The 26,049-nt window shown below is 43.4% G+C and overlaps 1 protein-coding gene across 1 annotated transcript in view; it reads left to right on the forward strand.

Annotated features, from left to right (window-relative positions):
• Positions 1–18,805, forward strand: part of scnn1b.S (sodium channel, non voltage gated 1 beta subunit S homeolog) — a gene marked incomplete at its 5' end in the record, with an annotated part of 42,130 nt that extends 23,325 nt beyond the window's left edge. The window contains 8 exon segments of the mRNA NM_001088056.1: positions 5,662–5,825; positions 8,767–8,874; positions 11,284–11,401; positions 12,496–12,571; positions 13,673–13,730; positions 16,800–16,861; positions 17,630–17,705; positions 17,864–18,805. Of these exon segments, the coding sequence (NP_001081525.1) occupies positions 5,662–5,825; positions 8,767–8,874; positions 11,284–11,401; positions 12,496–12,571; positions 13,673–13,730; positions 16,800–16,861; positions 17,630–17,705; positions 17,864–18,205 (1,004 nt within the window). The 3' untranslated portion in view covers positions 18,206–18,805.
• Positions 18,806–26,049: the final 7,244 nt, after the last annotated feature.

The following is a 26,049-nucleotide window of genomic DNA, read 5'->3' on the forward strand; positions in this document are numbered from 1 at the left end:
CCCTCCTCTTATTGTACAAGTGCTGCCTCTCTCTGCCAGTCCCTTCACTGGTGTCATGCACCAAATTCACATTAAAATTGTTTCACTCACAAAGCACTGAGCGATCTAGCACCAGCAGACATCACCTCGATAGTTATAAAGTGCACCACTAGGCATAACCTTCACTCTGCACTCTCCTTTTTAGTTGTTACCTCATAAAACTCTGCTGCTCTGGAATTCCCTTTCACCATCCCATTATACTATTCCAAAGACTCCAAACTCACCTCTTCAACTTGCCATCGTTCATTAACACCCATATTCTTCTCCAACACCTTGTAGGAATAAATTATTATGCCTTGTATTTGCATCCCCTTACTTGTAAAGTCTGCTGGGAATCGGTTTTGTATTGACATGTTCATTGGATTTCTCTGCCACTCACTTACAGGACAATATCTGAAGAACAAACTCATTTCCCTTTAAAGACTAAAGCTTTTGTTCTTAATTTTACTATTACAGCATTTCATTATCAGTGACACACAATGAAGCCATATAATTCTCTACAGTAGGAGGGCGTGACAAGGTACAATGATGAAAAGCCTCCAAAACATAATGAATTTAAATAATGATAGGCTGTGTGTCTGTTACTGGTAGGAAAATAATAAAGCATTGCTTCAGCTTGGCCTGTTCGGCAGTGCTACTCAGCAATGTATAGCAGTTCATGGTAAAACCAAGCCATGTGTAACTTGTATCTGCCTTCTTCACTGGCACACATATAGCTTGTCTGTGGGAGCTCCTGTTCTATGCTGGTTCAAGTGTAACACTCACAACTGCCCACAGTAACTTTACAGTCCAGGTTTAGTAAATGAGTTAAAGGAATATGAGCAGGAGTCATTATCAGCGTCTGATTGGGAGAAGGCCACCAGAAACCCTTAGGCCACTCTTGTAACGAATGGTGCTGGTGATTAATGGAACAGGAGCCGTTGCACTATGTAACAACAGCTTTAAAAACTAACTTGTAAACGCCTTTGCAGATAAGCACAAATAAGGGCAGGCAGAAAACAAGTCCTTAACCAGGCCAAAGGGTCAGGGGCTGGCAGCAAGAATCAAAGTCCATAGTCCTGTGGAGTCAGAAAACAGGCCAAGGTCGAGGGAATAAGACAATGGGGAACAAGGACAGGAGAAGGACTTACAAGGCCGGAGCAGGGAAAAGAGCAGGGTCAGGAACACAAGAACCAAATCAGGAACAGGGTCAGGAACACAAGAACCAAAACAAATCAAGATCAGGAACAGAAACATGACACAAGGCTATAATAAGGCAAATTGGCCAATGATCCAGCATGGGGGAGTCTGGGAAGCAGGCTTAAGTAGCCCTTCAAGGGACTGGCCACACGGGCAGATTCGGGGAGATTATTTGCCAGCGACTAATCTCCCCGATCTGCTTTCCCTTACCTTCTGCCGGCTAAAATGAAAATCACCTGGGGGCAGGTACACAGAGCGCTTCGTTTTCCGAAGTCGCCCGTAATTGCCTCACAAGGAAAATTCGGGCTACTTTGGAAAACGAAGCGCTCCGTGTGCCTGCCCCCAGGCGATTTACATTTTAGCCGGCAGATCGGAGAGATTAGTCGCCGAGAAGAAGGGGAGATTTGTCGCCTGGCAAATAATCTCCCCGTATCTCCCCGTGTGGCCAGACCCTACAGCGTGGATCCTGGAAGAAGTTAGGCTGACTCCATATTGCCACTGTATATCTTTCCCTGGTTATTTTCCCAATGTGAGAGTATTTGTCTTTCATGGTTCATGTACACTATATCATGTCCAATAATAATCAGCGGTTCAAGGTAATTATCACATACAGTGGTAAATGGACCAGAATAGCACCAGTTGTTATACATAGACCCAGTCAATTGGTTTATGGATAATTGATTGCACTAAATATACTGTATATCCTAAATTCAACTAAATCTCTGTTGCGTTAATGTCAAATATAAATATTTATTCACAGCAAGTTCAAAGCCAGCCTGGATTTTTAATATATCAAACTATTTGTGGCAGCTTGGCTCAGTTTAACTCCAGCTCATTTTACCATCAGTGAGAGGCATCCAGAATAAGATTTCTATAACAGAATCACTCTATCTCTGCCCCAGGAGTAGGTGCCCAGAATACAGTATCTCAATGTCCTCACTGTTTACTCAGCAATAAATTGAATATCAGGAATCCTGCACTTCTCTGTACGGTAACAATCCGTGTTTTTAAGCAGTGTTTCATACTGTAGCCGAAAAATAATGGTTATAATAAGAGTAAATGAAACGTGAAATAAGATATTGTGACCTACAAAGGCATTTACTGTATGTTTTCCTAAACTTAAAGGACCAGATGGTATATGGGGAAGGCGGAGCGCAAAAAAGAATTTGTATATACGTATATTAGGTAAAAGGGAACCTATAAGTGGAGAATTGTTTTCTTCCCGGAGCTGTGGTCTAATAGAGCTCTCTTCCTCTGGTAGGGGAAACAGTTTTCCACTGAGGAGAGACCTGAGGAGGGGCATATGTGGAGTTGATAATTAAAGGAGAACTAAACCCCCAAACTAATGAAACCCCTACCCCCTACCATCCATAGTCCCCCCTCCCCCGCACAGGTGTTAATATCTGTAAATGCCCCTAAGTCTTTAATTACCCCTTGATGCAGAGTCAGCACAGCGGAGCTCATGGGCGCCATCTTCACTGCTTTTGGGAATCTTCGGGTCCTTTAGGCAATTTCCGTGGCTGTCAGAACATGCGCAGATACGTTGCTTACTTACTGAAGACTCCCGAAGCGGTGAAGATGGTGCCCATGAGCTCCACTGCGCTGACTCTGCATCGAGGGGTAATTAAAGACTTAGAGGCATTTACAGGTATTAACACCTGTGCAGGGAGAAACAGGGAGGGGGAACTATGGAGGGTAGGGATTTTCATTAGTTTGGGGGTTTAGTTTTCCTTTAAGTGGCACTTCAAGAGATAAAAGGAAAGAAGAGACCGGTATATGGGGTGAGGGCATAGGGAGAGACTATAGAATGGAAGATGGAAAAGCTTGGGGGTTGCGAGAGACACGGTTAATGACAAATAGGGAGAGAAGACAGAGTAGAGAATAACACATGAAGGAGAAAAAGAACAGAGAGAAAGACAGAGAAGAACATTTAGAAAAGGAGGAAGTTAGATCAGCGCTGTCCAAGTTCTGTGGTACCGAGGGCCAAAATTTTACTGGCCTATGTGGCGGAGGGCCGATAATGGAAATCAGTGTTGGCCACTCCCCCTTTTAAACCACACCCACTGTAAACCACACCCATATTACCACAAGAACTTTTAAGATCATGTCCACATTAACGGTGGTAACACACCAAAAAACCAAATGGTTGGTGCTCACTGCAGGGAAATCTCATCACTAATATGTGAAAAATTGAAGTCATGTTAAAAACATAACCTTAAATCCATATGCCTCATCCTCCCCTGTGGATAATACAACAACCCCCCAACACATGATTAAACACCTTAGGGGCCCTTAACAACAATCTCCAAATGCTAACAAACCCCTAACAGGCTTACATTCCACAGGTAGGGTAGGGCAAGCAGCACTGGGCAAGCAGAGAATGGCACACACAAGCAGCACTGGGCAAGCAGAGAATGGCACACACAGGGAGGCAGGGCCGGCCAACGTATTTTTGCACCCTAGGCAAAGGCTTCAATCAGTGCCCCCCCACCCAGTCCTGCATTACCATTTCCCACCTTACCAGTCATATAGCCCCCTGTACCTGTGCCAGCACCTATCATATTGCCTCCATTTGTACCTATACCAATGGCAGTCAATACCTCAGATTGCCCCCAGGCCCCAATCTGTACCTGTGCCAGCATAAACCAAAACATCCATCATATTTTTACCCCCAATCTGTACCTATGCCAGCGGCAACCAAAAGAATCCATCATATTGCCCCAATTTGCATCTGTTCCAGCAGTAGCCAAAAATCTATCATATTGCCCTCAAACATCTGTGTACTGTGCCAGCAGCCACCATATTGCCCCATGTACCTGAGCCAGCAGCAGCCAATCCCGTATATTGCCCCCAATCTGTACCTGTGCCAGCATCAGCCAATAAATCCACACTATTGCCTCCATATATGTACTTGTGCCAGCAGCAGCCAAATATCCGTCATATCATCTGTTTACCTGTGCAAGTAGCAGCCAAGATATTGCCCACAAATATGTATCTGTGCCAGCAGCTGCCAAAAGGGAGCTGGGGAGTGATTCTGTCTGGAACAGGGGGTTTATAAAGTTGAAAAACTATTAAAGGCCAAGCAAATCAGGGTTTAAAAAAGAAAGAAAGGAAATTCCCCTTTAAAGTGTGCCCCCCCCCCATGATTGCGCGCTTGGTGGCGGCCTTCTCAGCCTGCCCCTAGTTCCAGCCCTGCAGGGAGGGAAGGCAGAATAGAGCAGGAGACACGTAAAGCTCTCAGTCTAATATATACTACATACAGTGACACAGTGCTGGTGCCCCATTAGCATTTTGTATAAAGTGTGAACAGGTGAACAATGTGGGCAGTTTCAGTCTGGGTCTCAGGTGTGAACAATACAGGATTTTAGGATATAAACAATAGAGGTGTCACAAGTGTGAACAATACAGGGGAATCACAGGTGTGACACATGGGATTAGAGTCTGAATTTGAGGTTTAAACAATGCAGGGTGCAGTTTATCTCTACAGTGATACCTTTTAAAGTTTACATATGGAAAGCAGACACAGCATCTAGGGGGCCAATGAAGGGGGGGTCGCGGGCTGCATACGGCCCGTGGGCCGACAGTTGGACAGCCCTGAGTTAGATATTGGTAGAAAAAAAGGAAAAGTATTGGAATGGAACTTTAATAATGTAAGGAGAAGGAGGAAAGGGGATCAAGGAGAATTAAGGGACAAAGATAAGAAAGACAGAGAGAGGAAAAGGTGATTATGGAGAACTTAAAATTGAACTGCACAAAACAAAATACAAAAACAAAGCAAAAAAGAGAAAATAGAGAAGAAGCAAGTCTGTAATTACCAACGCTGCGAGACGGATAAATCAATCATTTAAATCCTGGTCTCCTTTAGTTATTCTAAGGATTTAAAATCACTTTAAAGTCATAATTCGATTTGACTGTAGGATAATGAGTGCTGGGGTTTGTATATAAGACAAGACGGTGAAACTTGCCAGACACTGGCCATGATCCACTCATGTGTAGATTTTAAAAAAGAAAATGGTGTTTCCGGTGGCTGGGTCATTTACTAGGTTTCCCCATTATATTGCAAAATACTACAAGGAATGGCCGCCTCTCTCAATATGTTTAATTAAAGGGGAACTTGAGCTTATTTTATATACTGGGTTTCGTGATGCAAAGTATTTTGCGTGTAAATTGGTAATCACATGTCGTTCAGCCCCCAATCCATGGTCCCAGGTTGGCCCTCCGGCTCTCCCCCCAACTCACCAAATTTCTGCTGCATTGGCCCAATCAGTCCTGTGCCATGACTTCTATATCATTATTATATCATTATACCAACTCATAACTCTGTCCCTCGCTGTCCTACACCCTCTTCTATCACCTTGCCTGTATTTTGTCCTGATCCCTCTCCCCACCCCAGTCTTATACCCCTGTATCTTAAGATGAATGCCCACACATGTTATTTCCCAGGGTTAAAGTTGGTTCTGGACATCGAGCAGGACGAATATCTGCCGTTCCTCCAGACCACGGCTGCGGCAAGACTGATCCTGCACCAGCAGCGAAGCTTTCCCTTTGTCAAGGACCTGGGGATTTATGCCAAGCCGGGCACAGAGACCTCCATCGCTGTCCTCGTGGTAAGTCTATGGGAAAGTTCACTTCCAACAAAGCAATCAGATGGGATACCCGCCAGCACATGGTTTGGCTTAAACCGGGTAAATCCAAACCACGGACTCACAAAATCTTTCGGAACCTTTTTTATGGCTATGACTCTAACTAAGATCTGTTCTTTGAAGCCGATGTTATCTTTGTCCTTTAAATTGTCATGATTTATCCCCTTCCTGACGGAGAGGTAGTTGTGGTCACACATGTTTGCTTTACTATTAACAAAGTCATTTGTGTTTTTTTATTTTTATTTGTTGAAACCTTTCTGAGCAATGTTTGTGATCTGTTGAGAGCAGGGCCTGAAAGCGACAACTAGAAGTTCCTGGGTCTCGCAGCAACACCTTAGTCCAGCAGCCCGACTCCACAGCCCCCTATTGATGTTCCTCTGCAATGGTCAGAATCAGAATCACGGGTGGGGGCAATTGCTAGAGTTAAAAACAAAATCATTGACCTTAGGAATATGTTTCTCAAAGTTATATTGAAACTGGACATCAGTCAGGACACCACTGAGCTCTCAATCTTAAAGGGATACTGTCATGGGAAAACATGTTTTTTTTTCAAAATGAATCAGTTAATAGTGCTGCTCCAAGAGAATTCTGCACTGAAATTCATTTTTCAAAAAAGCAAACAGATTTTTTTTATATTCAATTTTGAAATCTGACATGGGGCTAGACATATTGCCAGTTTCCCAGCTGACCCCAGTCATGTGACTTGTGCTCTGATAAACTTCAGTCACTCTTTACTGCTGTACTGCAAGTTGGAGTGATATCACCCCCTCCCCCCCAGCAACCCAACAAAAGAACAATGGGAAGGTAACCAGATAACAGCTCCCTGATAGACAGTGGCGTAACGAGATGTTACTGGGCCCCACAGCAAAATAATTTTAGGGCTCCCAAAATATCCAGTGGTTGCCCTGTATTAACAATATATATTTAAATTCCTAATTAATTAGAGCCTTATGGGGCCCCCTATGCGTCTTGGGCCCCCCTGCAGCCGCAGGGTTTGCTTCCTCTGTAGTTACGCCCCTGCTGATAGATCTAAAAACAACACTCAATAGTAAAAGCCAAGTCCCACTGAAACACATTCAGTTACATTAAGTAGGAGAAATAACAGCCTGCCAGAAAGTAGTTCCATCCTAAAGTGCAGGCACAAGTCACATGACTGGGGCAGCTGGGAAACTGACAACATGTCTAGCCCCATGTCAGATTTTAAAATTGAATGTAAAAAAATCTGTTTGCTCTTTTAAGAATTGGATTTCAATGCAGAATTCTGCTGGAGTAGCACTATTAACTGATGCTTTTTGAAAAAAAAACATGTTTTCCCATGACCGTATCCCTTTAAGCTCACCATAGGGGGTAGATTCACTAATGGGCGAATTTTCACCAGCATCAGTTTCGCACAGCTCGCACCAGTTCACCAGGCGCAAATGCACTATGCCAATTCACTGTCGACTTTTCGCTAGCGTTACTTTGACAGTGTGAGCATTTCTTAGCAAATGATGCGTTAGCGTTCGTTTGTGCCTAGCGAAAATTCGCTAGTGATCTTGTGCTTAGGTCAATTTGCATATGTGGGTAATTTGTATGGACGTCTTTATTATAAATGTTGGTGCAAATGTTTGAAGTTACCTCTTTTTATTACACATGTCCAGAAAACCTTAATAAAGACAAGAGAGTTAATATAAAGCCCTACACATGAGCCCACTGTAAAATGAATGTTCCATATGTCATGAAATGTCTGGAGAAAACCGGTTACCCAAAAAAAAGTTTAAGTCAGGACTTTTGCAGCCAATCCTGCTTCAAAAAAGGAAATGTCGCCTGTGTTTTTTGAACTTTAATGCATTTTTGGCAGACAGGATGTGATGTCAGTGACAGATGATTGATGAAGATGTAGCTTATTATAAGCTCTTCGCCTCTACTGAGGTGGCAAAGTCAAATCTGGCAAAGAAGGTAAAGTTCAGTGAAATCCGCACTTTACAGAATTTGCAGAGTAACAACATTTTGCCAGAGAGATAAATTCCCCTGGCTATAGAGTGAGAACGAACGCTAGCCATGATCTCTTTCGCTAACGAATTGACGCCTGCACCTGTTAGTGAATAAGTGATGTCCCGGCGGATGGTAACGCGGGCAAATTGTCGCTAGCGTTAACCACTTTAGTCCTTTAGTGAATCTGCCCCTAAGATTTTTCTCTCCTAAACGACTGATTTTGTGGCAATTTGAAAAATCTGTCAAATTATCATGAGGTTAGTGGGCATGGAATGATCGTGCATCTAATGATTTTCTGACTGATGAACGACGGAAAATCGTTAGATGCACGATCATTCCATGCCCACTAACCTCATGATAATTTGACAGATTTTTCAAATAGCGCTTAAATCGGTCATTTAGGAGAGAAAAATCTTAGGGGCAGATTCACTAAGGACTAAAGTGGTTAACGCTAGCGACAATTCGCCCGCGTTACCATCCGCCGGGACATCACTTATTCACTAACAGGCGCAGGCGTCAATTCACTAGCGAAAGAGATCATGGCTAGCGATCGTTCTCACTCTATAGCCAGGCCACTTTTCGGGCAGGTTAGAAGATTTTCATCATTTACAGTGAAATTTATCCATTTTCCAATTGTTTGCAGGGCCAAGCAGGCAGCGACCCTCAGTTTTCCTGGCTTCAACTAGACAATATTGCTTGAAATGGTCTTTTCAGTTGATGGACAAATCGTACATTTAAACAGTCATTTTAAGATAAGCTTGGTCTTACAATAACGAAAAGATCTAAAAATCTTAACTTATCTATGGCCACCTTTACTGGCCCCCATCAGTTGCTTGATCTGCTTGCCCTATTGTCATTCCACTAGCTAGTGTTACTCAACCCATGTGCTCTCCCTTTATAACTAAAGTCCTGTTGCCTCTCTCCTCTTCAGGATCAGCTGCAACAGATGGAGGCCCCATATTCTTCTTGCACAGTTAACGGCTCTGATATCCCAGTGCAGAACTTGTATGAAGAGTTCAACAGCTCCTACTCCATCCAGGTACCGCCGAGAGTGAATATTACCATTTCATTCGTGAGCCTGTTACATTTTTTTGGAAGTTAAAAAAAAAATGTAAATTATTCAATTGATCAATTCTTCAAAAACTAAAATAAGAAGTTAGAAGATCTCAATCTGTACACTTTCAACTTCTTCGCATGCTCTACCGTGACAGAGGTATGGGGATGATATTATTCATATTTCTACCTGTTTGTTGGCATTACCAGACAATATCTGGACTCATTATTTAAGTTCTACCACAGTGTGCTGAAAAGTGATTTAAGGGAGGCATTAGAAGACAACGATGGAGGAGGCCATCATGCCTGAGGTGTTGGAGATACCTACATCTAAAATGTGGTATAGAGCTGCTCTTATCAGTATTTAGGTTGAAAAAAAGATACACGTCCATCAAGTTCAACCTTTTAACTCTATATATAACCTAACTAACTGCTAGTTGATCCAATCTCTGGCATTACACCCGTCAGACACCTTCCTGATTTAAATTGCCCAAAGCCAATCAACTTCAAGAACGTTTTGTGTCCTCAGATAAACTGGCACAATGTACTAAAAAGATGTTTCAACCTTTGGAGTTGAATGTAACTGTCATAATAAAGACACCATAATGAGCATAAAACGTTTAGAGGCACTTTAAAGCCACCAGGATAGGAACCAATGGCATCAATTTTGTAGGTTGCCAATAACTAGTCGAGGAGAAGTGTGGACAAAGAGCCACACGCAACTTTCTATTATAAGGCCTATGGAACACCAGTATTTTTGCAGGAGAAACTGCAGCTCTCAAAATGCCCTACCCACATTCATCATGGAGATAGGAAGGGTGTTTTGACCCCTTCAGTTCAGCTCCCTTGGAGCAACACGACTTTCAAACCTTCTGTGTGCTCTCAAAATTTCATAGTGAGATATGAGAGTTAGAACCCCTAATCTTTCTTCTCATTCCATTAGTTTGTTGAGTGTAGGGTAGGTTTCTCCTCCTTGACAGAGGACAGTCTTTGGCTTCTTATACAGTAACTCAAAGTTCAGTTCAAATAGTGGTGCAAAGACCATTTCTGCACATCCTCACCATAATATTTATTCCTATCTGTTCTTGGAGGGCTGTCTGATGCTGTCTCATTATAGGCTAGACTGATACTTGCTGGTGGTTTAGAGTTGCTTGCCCTTTGCCTCTCAAAACAAGTCAGTGGAGGCACCTCATTTAAGGACTAAATGGCTACAGACATGACGTGATGAAGTCTTTCTTTAGATTATGTTTCCCGACGTTCTTCAGAAAGCTAAGCAGTTCTCGTCACGTTAGCTCCAGCCAGATATGCCCTCAAGTTAGCCCTTTCTTAGAGTCCCTGAGTCCTCAAACCATGACAGTCCAAGCACAGGGCAAAAGCCAATTTTTACCTAAATACTAAGGATTTTCAGGTTTTAATTGCTTCATTAACTCAGAAGCCACTCTTGCTTGAAAACATTGACTCTAAGTATACTTTGTACTCCTCATTTACTGTTTCCTATGGCAGGTATCTGTAATTAAATTCATTTCTGCCATGGGTTGAACTCCTTTAAGGGCCGATGTCTTCTTTTGAACTGAAAGTTCAATTCCGATTACTACAGGAAGAGCAATAGACTCTTTCAAGCCCCAGGACCACTGAACACTCAACAGATGTTTACCGACTGGGTCCATGGCACCAAACGCAGGTGGGACGCAGCATGTTGCATTCCTCCTGCGTTCGGCACTTACATGCGTCTGTGTGAGTACAGCCTCCTTCACAATAACCGAGTGCGTCTACCCATGCGGCTGAACGGAAGAAAGCACAACGCAGGAGAGAGCACAAAAAAAGTCCACGTGTAAGAGCCCTTAAAGAGGGACCTGTTATCCAGAATGCTCGGGGCCTGGGGTTTTCCGGATAATGGATCTTTCCGTAATTTGGGTCTTCATGCCTTAAGTCTACTAGAAATTCATTTAACCATTAAATAAACCCAATAGGCTGGTTTTGCTCCCAATAAGGATTAATTATATCGTAGTTGGGATCAAGTACAAGCTACTGTTTTATTATTACAGAGAAGAAGGAAATCATTTTTAAAAATTTGGATAAAATGGAGTCCATGAGAGACAGCCATTCCGTAATTCGGAGCTTTCTGGATATTGTGTTTTTTTGGATAAGGGATCCTATACCTGTTCATCTAGTTAGTATTTTAAAACTCTTTATTTCACAAATACTATCATTCATAGAGGAAAACATCAGAACAAAATTAAAAACATTTAAAACCAGGGAAACGCTCCCATTGAAGTACATTATAAATTGGTGGGACCACAAATAAAAAATGTAAAATGCGTGAAAACTTAAAATCAGGGGACTTTAAATAGAGGTTTCACTGTAACAATCTCTCACTGTCCCGTCTCATTGTCAGTCCTGCCTGCGTTCCTGCTACCAAGAGGAGATGGTGAAAACGTGCAAATGCGCTCACTACCAGTATCCCCTGCCCAATGGATCGGAATACTGCACTAACAACAAGCATCCCGACTGGGGTAGGTCATACTCAGCTTCCCTTGTTTAGCAACTATAGAACCTATATATTACAAAAGCATGGAGTTTTAATACATGGTCCAAAGAACTATTAGAACTACAATTTACAGCCGTGACAGTCACAGGCTATGGAACTGAAGCCGAAATGCGACACGTTAGGCAGCCCACGATATTAAAGATAATGTCACAATTGTGCATTACGAGGGGAGATTTCTAGTCTTTCCATAATGAAACAGCTGATGTAGTGCTGTTTAGGGGTTCAGAATGACCCAGCTCTTATATAGCAATGTCGCTTCTGATCGTAATCATGTGAAAGCCTTAGGGTCAGGGCACACACTCGGATTCGGGGAGATTAGTCGCCCAGCGACAAATCTCCTTCTTCAGGGCGACTAATCTCCCCGAACTGCCTCCCGCCGGCTAGAATGTAAATCGCCAGCCCGATGGCACTAGGAGCGCCCAAGGTTTCCTCAGGAGGCAACTTCGGAAAACGAAGAGCTCCGAGTGCCATCCCGCTGGCGATTTACAGCAGCAGGGGGGCAGTTTGGGGAGATTACTCGCCCCGAAGAGGAGGAGATTTCTCAGCGGGCGACTAATCTCCCCGAATCTGAGCGTGTGCCCTGACCCTTAGAAATACCTGTGTGGGGTCATGGCCTCTCTATTTAAGAATTCAGAACCATTAGTGCAGTTGATGCTAAAAGATAGATCTTCTCCTGGGACCCATTTTTTTACTCTGCCCCCCTTCTTCCCACCTTGCTGTACCCCCTTCTCTTTTTTTTATCTTATTTTCCCCTTTTCCTCCTCATTCCCTTTCCACTTCTATTTTCTATTTCATGCCTGTATCTGCCTTTCTCTTCCACTTCATTACTTTCTGCCTGATCATTAGGGTTAATCACCTTGCACAGATTATGGTATCAGCATAAAGGTACCACCACAGTGCCGGGACAGTCCATTCTACATTAATGGGGTTTCTCTTTGATCTTATTTACCTGCGGCAAGCAGCCTGCCAAGATCAAAGAGCCGCACAACTAAAAGGGCTGAGAGAACACAGAATTCCTAGTAACGTTTATGATTTCTGCTTTATTTCCCCCCCCCCCAGTTCCCTGTTATTATGGTCTGCGGGATTCGGTAGCCATCAGGGAAAACTGTATCAGCTTGTGCCAGCAGCCGTGCAAGTAAGTGGTGTTTCCAACATTTTATTCCAGGGGTGGTTCACTTTAGTGTAAACTTTTAGTATGTTATAGAATGGCTTATTCTAAGCAACTTTTCAGTTGGTCTTCATCATTTATTCTTTATAGTTTTTGAATGAATTGCCTTTATCTTCTGACTCTTTCCAGCTTTCAAATGGGGGTCACTGACCCCATCTAAAAAAAGGCGTTGTAAGGCTACAAATTTATTGTTATTACTATTTTTATTATGTTATTACTATTTCTGTTCAGGCCTCTCCTATACATATTCAGGTCTATTATTCAAATCAGTGCGTGGTTGCTAGGGTAATTTTGACCCTTGCAACCAGATTGCTGAAATTACTAACTGGAGAGCTGCTGAATATAACTCAAAAACCACAAATAATAAAAAATGAAAACCAATTGCAAATTGTCTCAGAATATCCCTCTCTACATCGTACTGAAAATTAACCCAAAAGCATTAATTAATTGCCTGTTCCACAAATATGAACTAGGTAGAAGGCAAAAACCTTTTTTAAATTTGGCCTAAAAAGGGATCATTAGCATTAAAACTGCCACCGTTACAGCATATGCCATAGATCCACTCTGGATTCCATCTGTTACAAATAAACAGTGGGCACGGCCTATTGGTCCTCCCTTAGATATGAGTAGCCAATCAGTGCTCTGCTCTCACAGTGGGAAAGTTAAACTGTCAGGTCAGCCTACCTGCTGTCTGTCTGTTAGTCCAGATCATCTGATGGTGATTGCCTGGGTTGGCATCTCTGCACACAACACATTTATCTCTAAAAAAATAATTTATTATCAAAGCTCCACCCACATAATTATGCAAAACAGAATTTATGGGAAACAGGCCACCATTATCCTCCAGATTAGTCCATATCAGCTGATGCTGATCCACTGTGTTTTAGAAGCAAAAGCCGATGATCATCTGATTGCTACTGCTGTAACCAATGAGGAGCGATGATTTCAATAGCCAAAGTATATACTGGACTCTCACATCATTGGACCTGCAGAAGGACCTCAGGCTTTATATAATGGCGGGGCAGTAGGAAATCTCTTGTGTAAAGCTGTCTCTCTTGCCTCTCGCAGTGACACGCATTACAAGATGGTCATCTCAATGGCAGACTGGCCTTCAGCTGGGGCAGAGGTGAGTGTAGGGGCACAACGGGGTCCCTGGAGTACTGAGTAGCCTGGGCACTGCATTTAATTAATGACTAGACAACTTGTGTATTGTGGTAGCACTTATAGTAACTTATGCAGCTCCCTTCAATTCCTCTTGTGCCTGGATTAAGACGAGGAGAGTCACTAGAAACCTCGAACCCTAATAATCAAATTCACAGTAAAAGAAAAGATTGAAAATGTGTCTGTTAAAGTTATCATAGGGAGTACCAGCTTCAGTAATCAAGGGGGTCCCATAATATTAAGCAGAGCCCATCCCTCGGCAGGCCCCAATTATTAGCCCATCTGTCAAGTGGCCCCCTAGGCGATGGGGCCCCATTAAAAATGCCCTGGCACAAATGGTCACGTCCCTAATCTTCCTCAGCCATCATGGAAAAACCCCAGCCATGCTTCATACAAACTTCTCTCACTCAACGTTGGACTTGGCTGTCGGGACACCGGGAAAAAACCTGGTGGGCCCCGGCCCAGACCTGTTCCCCCGCTGCCCTATAAATAAATAATCCTGCATGGCCCGACCGCAAATGTGTGCACATCACACAGAGTCTGCAGATGCGCACGTAACACGCGCCAGGCCAGGGAGTCGGAGGTCTGGAGGTGGTCCCTGGGGAGGGCCCTTCCTTTGCAGCCCCGGTGGGCCCCCAAGGCTCCAGTCCGACCCTGCACTAGCCCCAATTCCTTTGTGATCCATGACTTCCACCTTTCTGCCTCCTGTGTCCCCTCAGCCATAGGGCCCCTGGCTGGAGAACCCCCTGTACCCCCCACTGATGGCAGGCCAGTTTAAGACCATGTGGAGACACATGGTGCAGGTATTTTTATACTTGAACACAAATTAAATAAAAGTTAATATAATGATCCCCTTACTCAACATAGAGAACCTAAAAGTTACCTTAAAGGTGACCCCCCCCCCCTTTTAAAGGAACAGTTCAGTATAAAAATAAACACTGGGTAAATAGATAGGCTGTGCAAAAAAAAAAAAAGTTTCTAATATCGTTAGCCGAAAATGTAATGTATAAAGGCTGGAGTGACTGGATGTCTAACATAATAGCCAGAACACTACTTCCTGCTTTTCAGCTCTCTAACTCTGAGTTAGTCAGCGACTTGAAGGGGGGCCACATGGGACATAACTGTTCAGTGCAGGAAGTAATGTTCTGTTCTTTATGTTACACATCCAGTCACTCCAGCCTTTATACATTGCATTTTCGGCTAACTAAACTATATAAGAAACATTTTGCACAGCCTATCTATTTACCCAGTTTTTATTTTTATACTGAACAATTCCTTTGAGGGAGCCATAAACCCTTCACATAGCATTTGCTGTCCTAAGTAAAAAGCCCAAAATGAAATAAAGACCAAAGGGCAATCCACATGGCAACAACAGATAAGAAGATTTCTAAGGCTCATTGTGTAAAATAATCCACGCAGATATCTATACTGAGCACTTATGCACATTCAGATTAACATACAGCTGTTTTCAGAATAATATGACTATGAAGATTTTCATTCATCCAGGTCATGGTATATCTAGTATAGCTAAATTTTATTATTTCAGAATAACAGCAGTGAGTTTAAAAAAAAAGTGAATAAAGCTCAAAATCCTTATACTAGCTTTTATTTCCATACACACAAATGCATTGGAACTCTGCACATTCTATTCCAAATCAAAACATGGAGAAAAATGGATCAAATTTGTGTTATTCCTTTACAGAAAATGAAGAAAATGTTAGGCTGTTCCAAAAGATAGCAGTGTCTGCATTCTTCTTTACACACCCAAACATTCACTGTAAAAACTAAACTGAAACATGTTTCAAGACATTGCTTTCCTTTGAATGACTGAACTAATATTTAGTTGTATAATGAGTGTTTCTGAGAACTGCTGCACATCTGTGTTACATGGAGTCCACCAACTTCCAACAACCTGTTACATTCCACAATTCTTCTGCATTTCTTGCTTTTGCCTCACAAACACCATTTTTGATGTCACTCCACAAGTTTTCTATTGGATTAAGCTCCGGGGATTGGACATAATGTCAATCTTTTTGGTCTGGAACCAAGGGGTTGTTGTATTGTTGAAACTCCCATTTCAAGGGCATTTCCTCTTCATGTATTTAATGTATTGAAACTGATCCATGATCCCTGGTATGAGATAAATAGACCCAACACCATCATGATGCTTGTGCCACCAAGCTTCTCACTTTAGGCTAGTCAATGTGTTCTTTGGCAAATTGTAAGCTCTTCAGCACGTCTTTTTTTCAACAATGGGACTTTGCAGGGGCTTCTTGCCGATAGTTTGGCTTCACATAGGCGACTTCTAACAGTATCACATGTAACTTTACAATTTCTTTGATCTTCCTGGAGCTGATCATTGACTGAGTCTTTGCCATTTTAGTTATTCTTCTATCCATTCCAATAGTAGTTTTCTGTTTTCTTCCACATCTTTCAGGTTTTGGTTGCCATTTTAAAGCATTTGAGATCATTTTAGCTGAGCAGCCTATCATTTCCTGCACTTCTCTATATGTTTTCCCCTCTCCAAGTACGCAGCTCCTCTGAACAATGTCTGGAATGAACCATTTTACTCAGATTTCAGAGAGAAATACACTATAACCAGCAGCACAACATTTGCTCCTTCCTTCCTTAAATAAGGGCCGGAATTGACACCTGTTATTTCACAGAATGAATGAGCTCCCTAATTGAACTCCACACTGCTATTAATTGGAACAAGCTATTATTATTTGGAACACTGCTATTATTTGGAACAAGCTATTATTATTTGGAACACTGCTATTATTTGGAACAAGCCTCAATTAATGATTCAACGACAGAATGAGCAGCATGTCATGACTATTGGGTCTGTTGGTTTTCTATTACTCTACTACGCCTACTAGTAAATTATTTGCCATGTAGAAATATAATTTGTACCAAAAACAGAGATTGATCAGGTTAGTGATGTCAGGCTATTATTCTGAACACAACTGGAACTATAGTTGATCATTGGTTATATGTTCCCTTTAACAAAATATTTGTTTTCTTGCTTATTTAGGACTGGATTTTTCATGTCCTTTCTTATGAGAAGGATTCCAGCTACGACATCACTGTAAACAGGTAGAAATATGGACATATTGTGTGTTCTGTTGTCCTCTGGCACATTTATTCTGCATCGCTATTAAGAAATGACTCAGGAACTATTTGTAGGTGGTGTGGGGTTTTCTGGATGTTCAGAATCCAAGAAACACCATTAAGCATTGGTCTGGGTTTGGCAGATGCCAGGAGAACGTTAGTTCGGAGAAGCAGGAATAATGGCCTGGGGCTGATTTTCATGGTTCCATTGAACATTGATCATACAATGACAATTCTGTGCTTCATACATTGTGCTAGCACAATCATGCCTCGATGCACAAAGCCAGGTCCACACAGCAAGGGTTTGCTGAAATGGGAAGAACCTGATTGGCCTGCACAGAGCCTTGACATCAACCCAACTGAACCCCTTTGGGATGAATTAGAAATTAAAACTGTGATCCAGGCTAATCTCCAAGATGAGTGCCCAACTCAAAGGAATGCTGTAGTAGCTGAACGAAAGCAAATCCCACCAACAATCTAGTGAAAAGTCTTCCCAGAAAACAGAAGTTGATATTGCAGTAAATAATCTGTAGTACTGCCAAGATATTCTGATGTTTGCTCATTTATCTGTGAGTTTATGGCATTTGATCACCAATACATAATCCTACAGGTGTCGCTACGTAGTCTGAGAATTTATATAAAAATATAGAGATGGCTTAGCAGTTTAATAATAATAATAATAATAATAGTTTAATGATAATAGCAGTTTAAGCAGGGAGAGTTTAATAGAGATCTCCTCCTCTTGTTCTCCAGGAATGGAATTATCCGGCTAAACATCTACTTTCAAGAGTTTAACTACCGGAGCATTTCAGAATCTGAAGCAACCAACGTGAGTACTCTGGAATTCAAATTAGCTGCCAAAGTCATATTGGGCACACAGCCTCATGGCCAAATCTCAGAGCTTGTTGTAACAATTAAAAAGTGTCAACACTAGAATTTTTATTTGACAACAAAGACTTCCAGCCTCTAAAACTGTTCTCATTTCAGGTGGTCTGGTTACTGTCCAACTTGGGTGGTCAGTTTGGATTCTGGATGGGCGGCTCTGTCCTGTGTATCATTGAGTTTGGCGAGATAATCATAGACTGCATGTGGATCACCATCCTCAAGCTTCTCGCGTGGATCAGGAACCGCATACAAAGAAGGCAACGGCCTCAATACGCAGATCCACCACCTACTGTATCTGAGCTGGTGGAGGCTCACACCAACCCAGGCTTTCAGCATGACAATGGAAACCATGTGACCGAGGACATACCTGGAACTCCTCCTCCAAATTATGATTCCCTACGAGTGAATACCATTGAACCCGTTTCCAGCGATGAAGAGAATTAAACACTACAAATGTCTACAGCTAAATAAATGTCATTATGACCATTAGATTTGCATTTCAATATGTTACAATTAAACACTATATTACAGGAGAAATAACTTCATGTTAACAAGCACAACTCTGTACTAATACTGGTAAAGGGTGGCCTTTATAAGGGTTGGCCAAAATCTCATAGAAAGATAAGAGAGGCTCTGTGCTATTAGCACAAACAATGACTATAGCTCAACCTTCTCCAAAACTGCTGCAATTCTGGAACATCAGTCATATATTTTTAAAGAGTCACCAGTTTATTGGTGAGCATAAAAGGGCAAAATTATGGCTTTCCCAATGTGTTTATGGTTCGGGCTTAAGCAGATATGAATCAGGATATGAATCAGAAAGTCTTGATAACTGCCTCTCCTAAAGGCCGGAGTAGGTGAGAATAGATAAGAATGTCTATTTGTGCTCTTAATTACTTCTGAATACCCAGGTAGAAGCTTGGGTGAAATTTTTCTGCTTCCTATCTATTCCTGGACCACATTTCAATGGCTAAGCATATGATTAAGTGTCCTAGTGTCAGGCGAGAGATGACTATATAATAAAGCTTTCAATTTTTTAACTTACTATTTTTTTTGGTCTGATCAATACGTACATTTGCCAGTGTGCCCTGCACCAACATTTACGCTTCTATATGCGGATTGTCCGCTCTCCTGAGCTCAGGGCCTGGGGCTGGAGCACCTGGGCCATGTTTCTATTTTGCTGAGTGACTCCACAATATTTGCTTTATGCTTAAAATGCTATTGGTTCAAACTACACATTTCAATGGCTGCCATGGCTATGTTTTCATGGACCAACAGAGGGCCCAGAACAAATGTAAGGTCTCAAAGGAAGGCATCAACTTTAAAAAGTTGCCTTTATATGATCCACGATTAACATGCAACCAGGCTCCTTGTCTATAGGTGCAAAACAGTGACCAAAACCCTGACTTTTCTGTAAGCAAAACAGCAAGCATTCTGTTAATGAAATCATTTAAACGGCCTGGTGAAAGAATACCCTCATTTTGAGTGGCTGCTTCACAAATTTTTTGGTTTATCCACTCCCCTTGCTGAGGGTTCAGGGCGGTGCACCTGGGCCCCTTGCTTTATTCCTTTTATTCTGGGAATTAAGTCAGGTTATGATTACAACTGTTCTTCCGAGCCTAATGAAATCAGTAAAATATATTCATTTATTCTTCATGATTGTGCAAAGAGAATTTTCCCTATGAGGGCTATGTCGTTCATATTACTGTTGCCTGAGCGCTGATTAGGAATTGGGAAGTGGCGATGACAATGGCAGGAAAGGGTCACATGTACCCATGGCAGACAGGAGTTTGTCTCACTCCATTTGAGCTCTCTAGAGCAGTGATTCCAGAAATAATTACATATGCATGTAAATTGTCCAATCACAAACATACCCAATAGCACAGTGTTTTTCGTTTTGTTCTAATCGAAGGTAATGGGTTAGTCACTCCATTGGAAGGTAGGAAAAATATAGTGGTATAGAAGTACTCTCGGGATTCTTGGGGATTAGAACTCTGGCATGAGATTTCCTTGGATTCTGCACTTTCCATAGCTGCTCCTGACCAGTCCTCCTACTATTTATATTCATTGTATTTTCTGTCTGCTCCCTTGTCTCCTCCCACCTCATTAGTCCCATGCGTTCTCCATCCCGTAATCAGGACCCTTTATTAACCTGCCCCTGACCATTGCTCCTTGCTTGATTATCTGAGCTCCTGACCCGATCCAGTCTTTGACTTCTGTGATTGCTCATTCCTGATCCCGTGTCCGCTGCATGTTTCCCTTGCTCCTGTCCTGTTCCCACCTGGTTCTTGATACCCGTCTTCTGTGGATTCCCTGGTTTGACCTTTGGCCTGTTACTTGACCCTGCTTGACCACTGCCTGCCATTCAGACATTCTTCTGCCAGCCCTGATCTTATCAGCCCCTTACTGGACTTTGTTCAATCTTCTGTCTGTATCCAGGCCTGTATCTGGACTCTGCTTTTTCAGTTTGCACTCCTGTGTGTTGTTGCTTACATTCTAACCAGAGGCTTGAGAAAGGGTCCTGCGAGGCCCGAAACGTTGCCACATGTCTGCTCATATTTGAGCCAAATAAAGTACACCTTCAAATTTTACACAAGTTATAGTGTGCTGCAGTATATTGGATTTCTACATTCTAACCATTAAACCTCCTTCACTTTACCATGGCTTCTGTTGTTAATCCTGCAGTAAATGGGTTTTATCTGGGTTACCCAAGCACATAGGCTTCAACCTGCTGGACATTCACCAGCATTCAGACATGATACCATTTGCCAATCATACCAAGTAATGTTCTGGGCCAGCAAACAGGAGTTAGGGGAGTCCTGCAGTGGGTCGGTACCTGCAAAAACCTGCGGTACCCTGCAGGTTGCGTGTAGAAGTTCCGGGTGCGGGTATAGACGCAGGTCGGAAGTTCTGCGGGTGGCGCGTCGGGCCGCGGGTCTTCTCAATAGCGATTTTTACTCCTTTTTTATGATCACGTCTACTTCCGATGATGTCACCTCCAGTTTACAATGGTAGCACTTCCTGTTTTAGTCCTTTTTTTCTGATCACGCCTACTTCCAATGATCTCACTTCCGGTTTACAATAACAGCACTTCCTGATTGGCTATGATTTACTTAAATTTACTAGAATATCATTTAAACCTAAAATAACCCCAATGGGCTGGTTTTGCTTCCAATAGGGATTAATTATATCTTAGTTTGGTTTAAGTACAAGCTACTGTTTTATTATTACCGTATATACTCGAGTATAAGCCGACCCGAGTATAAGCCGAGGTACCCAATTTTACCTACAAAAACTGGGAAACCTTATTGACTCGAGTATAAGCCTAGGGTGCATTCCAGTACACACTCTGTTGTGATATCTGTACATACACACATGAGATGCAATGCGAGAGAGAGAGAGAGAGTGACAAACAAAAGCACTTGACATTCCATACTCTTATTGGGAGTATATGCTGTTGAACAATGACCAGACAGGGTTATAAGTCACTAGGAGGACAATGTAAACCTGAAACTCAGCAGCTATTGCAACTACAACTCCCAGAATCCTTTAGTGACTCAGAATGGCAAAGGCTGCTGGGAAATGCAGTTTATAGTTTCTATACCTTCTCATCCCTAGAGCAGTGGTTTCCCCACTTGGGATAATATGCTGAGCTACAGGTTGGGTCCTGCCTGTGATTGGATCCTATACAATGCCTCTTTATGCAGGCACCAGTGCTAATAAAAAGCAGAACAACAAATAAAGGTACCGTAATTACAGAATGCCACCGATCTGCATGAACAGAACTAAGCCTGGTGAGCAGCTACTCACATGGGCTCCAGTGGCTTGGTCAGCCGCTTGCTGGGGGCATCCACATTCTCTGTCGGTGTGTTGGCAGCTGTCGCGGGTCCGGGTTTGGGGCCGTGGAGGAGTCACTGTCTCACCAGTGTTTTGCGATGCGGCTGCTCCTCATTCTCCGTGCTGCTGTCGTCTGTGTTGTTTCCCTGGCGGGTTCCGGTGGTGGCGGGGAGATGGGGGGAGGGGCGGGAGCAGTTGCCCTGTGGGGTCCTGTCTGATGAGCCCCACTGTGGCACCGGATCGGATCCCCTCGGCAGGCGCCGTGCAGCTTAGCAGGCAGCAGGCCCTGCGATGAGCGGGAGGACTGACAGCTTGAGCCAGCCAATAGTTTGGTGAGCTAGGGCGCTAAGGCGAGAGGCTGCCAGTTGGTGCAATGTGTGGGCGGAGCTAGGCGAGTAGTATAGACGCCAATGGGGGGAGCGCGCATGGGAAGATGTATGCCACTGCCGCATGAAGGACATTGCATGAGCGCGCTTCAGGTGATTGTGCACATTGACTCGAGTATAAGCCGAGGTACACTTTTTCAGCAGATTTTGGAGGCTGAAAAACTTGGCTTATACTCGAGTATATACGGTATAGAGAAAAAGGAAATTATTTTTAAAAATCTGGATCAATTGGACAAAATTGAGTCTATGGAAGACGACCTTTCCATAATTTGGGGCTTTCTGGATAACAGGTTTCTAGATAATGGATCCCATATCTGTACGTTCATTACACATTTTTGATATTTATGAGAAATAACATGTAAACAATCATTTCACTCCTCCCCCTCCAGGGCTTGGGCTTGAGCATGCTCAGTTTGCTCCTTTAGCCCTCCCTCCCCCCTTCCCTGCTGTAAAATGAGCCCAGAGCTATAAGTGAGCAGGGAGAGACTCAGGCAGGAAGTGATGTCACGCCAAGCTAATATGGCAGCTGCTATCCTAAACAAACAGAGAGTTTCTAGAGTTGTTTACTCGGGTATGGTAAAGCATTCTACAGAATAAATATAGCATTCGAGCGGTGGCTTATCTATTGGCAATAAACTGACTCGTTAGCTTTTCTTCTCCTTTAACATTTGGCAACCCCCTTGGATTGCAGCTTTCATTCAGTTTTAAAATCCGAAGGTGCACAAGAGAAGACAGGTGTACAGTCCAGTGTGTAATGGGCCCGAAGGCGCAGCAGTAATAGTTGCGGACCAAAGAGGAAACAAAACCAGGTTCGAAGTACAAAAGGGTTTATCCAGAAGAATCGTCAGGGTACAGGCAAAATATCAGTTCAGGCGGCAAACAACGGAGACAAGGAAACAGGCAAAGATCGGTACACAGAAAATCAGAATAGGAAATCACACCCAGGAACACAAGTCAATGGAACCTATAATTGGGCAAGGAAGAAAAGGGCAATGGGGTTTAAATAGTCCAAGGCTTGGCGCCAAAATGTCGACGCGCTGGCGTCAGACGCAGACGCCAGCGTCCCCACGTCCGTTCCGTCGCCGGCGACCAATCCCAGATCGTGAAGATGCCGATGTCACAGGACAGCGCCCAGCAGGAGCCATGCGGTGGAGCAGAAGGTCGCCATCTTGGACGCCATCTTGGGTGAGTGTCATAGTTTCCATTACAGTACCCCCTTCCCTAGGGGGGCCTCAGGACCACCGGGACCAGGACGAGAAGGAAACTGTTTGTGGAACCTGCGGACAAGGATGGGAGCATGAACGTCAGACTTCCTCACCCAGGAGCATTCCTCAGGACCGAAACCCTTCCACTCAATGAGATATTGGAGAGCACCCCTGGAAAAGCGAGAGTCTAAGATTCTGCTAACTTCAAACTCCAAAAGATCATTGACGACAACAGGAGCTGTGGAAGAAGAAGAGGGAGAAGAAACTGCAGGTTTAAGGAGAGACACATGAAACACATTAGGGATCCTCATCTCAGGCGGAAGAAGAAGACGGACAGCCACAGGATTGATGACCTCGATGATGGGAAAGGGACCGATGAACTTGGGACCAAGTTTAGGAGAGGGAATCTTGAGACGAATATTCTGAGTGGACAACCAAACCTTATCACCAAGAGAGTAAGTTGGAGAAGCAATCCTCTTTTTGTCGGCAAATTTCTTCTGGGAAGAAGCACTTTTTTCCAAATTAGCAGCCGTAGCATGCCAGATGGCCATCATATGGGCTGCTTGATCATTGGCGGCAGGCACGTTGGTAAGTAGGAGGTGCTGAGGAAATGCCAAAGGGTTTAAACCAAAAACACAGAAAAATGGAGACTTCTGGGAAGAAGAATGAAGGGAATTGTTGTGGGCAAATTCCGCCCATGGAAGAAGGTCCGACCAGTCATCCTAACACAAGGACACATGACAACGCAGGAACTGCTCCAATGCTTGGTTGACGCGTTCGGCGGCCCCATTGGACTGAGGATGGTAAGCGGAAGAAAATTGAAGAGAAATATTCAAGGCTTTGCACAGTGACCTCCAAAACTTAGACACAAATTGAGGACCACGATCAGACACGATTTCAGCAGGAAAGCCATGAAGACGAAAAATATGTTTGATGAAGAGTTCAGAAAGTTCCGGAGCAGATGGCAGTTTGCGGAGAGGAGTGAAATGAGCCATCTTACTAAATCTGTCGATCACCACCCAGATGACAGTGTGGCCGGAAGAACTTGGAAGATCAACAATAAAGTCCATGGCAAGATGAGTCCAAGGTCTAGAAGGGATGGGTAAAGGCAACAGAAAACCCTTTGGAGGAGAATGTCCAGACTTAGAAACGGCACAGGTGGAACAAGAGGAAACAAAGTCTTTAACATCCTTCCTTAAAGATGGCCACCAGACCAGACGAGACAAAAGTTCAGTAGTCTTTTTAATCCCAGGATGACCGGCCTGTTTAGAATTGTGAGACTGAGACAAAATGGCAAGACGAAACTCAGGAGGAACAAAAGCTAAACCCAGGGGAGTGTCTTCAGGGGCAGAAGCTTGAGCGGAGAGTAGCTGAGGAGCACAGGCAGGAAACAAGGCTGCGATAATCTTGGAAGAAGGAACAACAGGTTCGGGGTCCTCGGAGCAAGAATCCTCAGGAATAAAGCTTCTGCTTTATTATTTTAAAGCATCGGCCTTCCTGTTTCTGGACCCAGGGCGAAAAGTAATGACAAAATTAAAACGAGAAAAGAAAAGTGCCCACCTGGCTTGCCGGGGATTGAGGCGTTTGAGGGACTGAATAAATTCGAGATTCTTGTGGTCAGTAAAGATCGTTACCGGAACAGAAGAACCCTCTAATAAGTGTCTCCATTCTTCTAAGGCCAGCTTAACAGCAAGTAGCTCCCGGTTGCCAACGTCATAGTTCTGTTCTGGGGAAGAAAATTTTTTGGAAAGGAAAGCACATGGATGAAGTTTACCATCAGAAGAAGATCTCTGAGATAACACAGCTCCAGCATCAAGGGTTGAAGAGGCTTGGGGTGTCTAAGGATTGGAGCGGAGGAAAATGCTTCCTTGAGAGACTTGAAGGCTTCCAAAGCTTGAGGGGGCCAGTGTTGAGGTTTGTTTCCACCACGGATCAAGGCAAGAATTGGAGAAAGTCTGGAAGAAAAGTTTTTAATGAACTGTCTATAGTAATTTGCAAAGCCAACAAACCTTTGAACAGCTTTAACGCTGGTAGGAAGAGGCCAGTCCAGGATTGCGGAGACCTTGGCCGGATCCATCTTGAAGCCTAGAGAAGAAATAATATAACCAAGAAACGGAATAGAAGAGACTTCGAAGGTGCACTTTTCCAACTTGGCGTAAAGATTGTTTTTCCTCAGTCTGGATAGTACTTCACGCACTTGGTTGCGATGTTCCTGGAGGTCCTTAGAAAAAATAAGAATATCATCCAAATAGACGACCACACACTGCCCCAATAAATCTCAAAAAATGTCATTAACGAATTCCTGGAAGACCGCAGGGGCATTACAGAGACCAAAAGGCATGACCAGATACTCATAATGACCATCACGAGTATTGAAGGCGGTCTTCCACTCGTCCCCCTCACGAATCCGAATGAGGTTATAGGCCCCACGAAGATCCAACTTAGTAAAAAGGCTGACACCCCTGAGTTGATCGAACAGTTCAGAAATGAGAGGAAGAGGGTACCTGTTTTTAATGGTGATTTTGTTAAGTCCTCTGTAGTCAATGCAGGGCCGCAAACTACCATCTTTCTTTTCAACAAAGAAGAACCCCGCTCCTGCAGGGGAGATGGAAGGACGAATAAATCCTCTCTGAAGATTCTCCTGGATATAGGACTTCATAGCAGAAGTCTCCGAGGGAGAAAGTGGGTAGGTGCGGCCACGAGGAGGCATGGAGCCGGATAAAAGTTCTATAGGGCAGTCGTATGGACGATGAGGTGGAAGATTCTCGGCAGAACTCTTATTAAAGACATCGGCAAATGCTTGATACACAGAGGGAAGAGAAGGGTTTGAAGACACAGAAGAAATTTTAACGACAGGAAC

The sequence above is a fragment of the Xenopus laevis genome, chromosome 9_10S (genome assembly GCF_017654675.1).
Source record: "Xenopus laevis strain J_2021 chromosome 9_10S, Xenopus_laevis_v10.1, whole genome shotgun sequence".
NCBI classification, from domain to species: Eukaryota; Metazoa; Chordata; class Amphibia; order Anura; family Pipidae; genus Xenopus; species Xenopus laevis.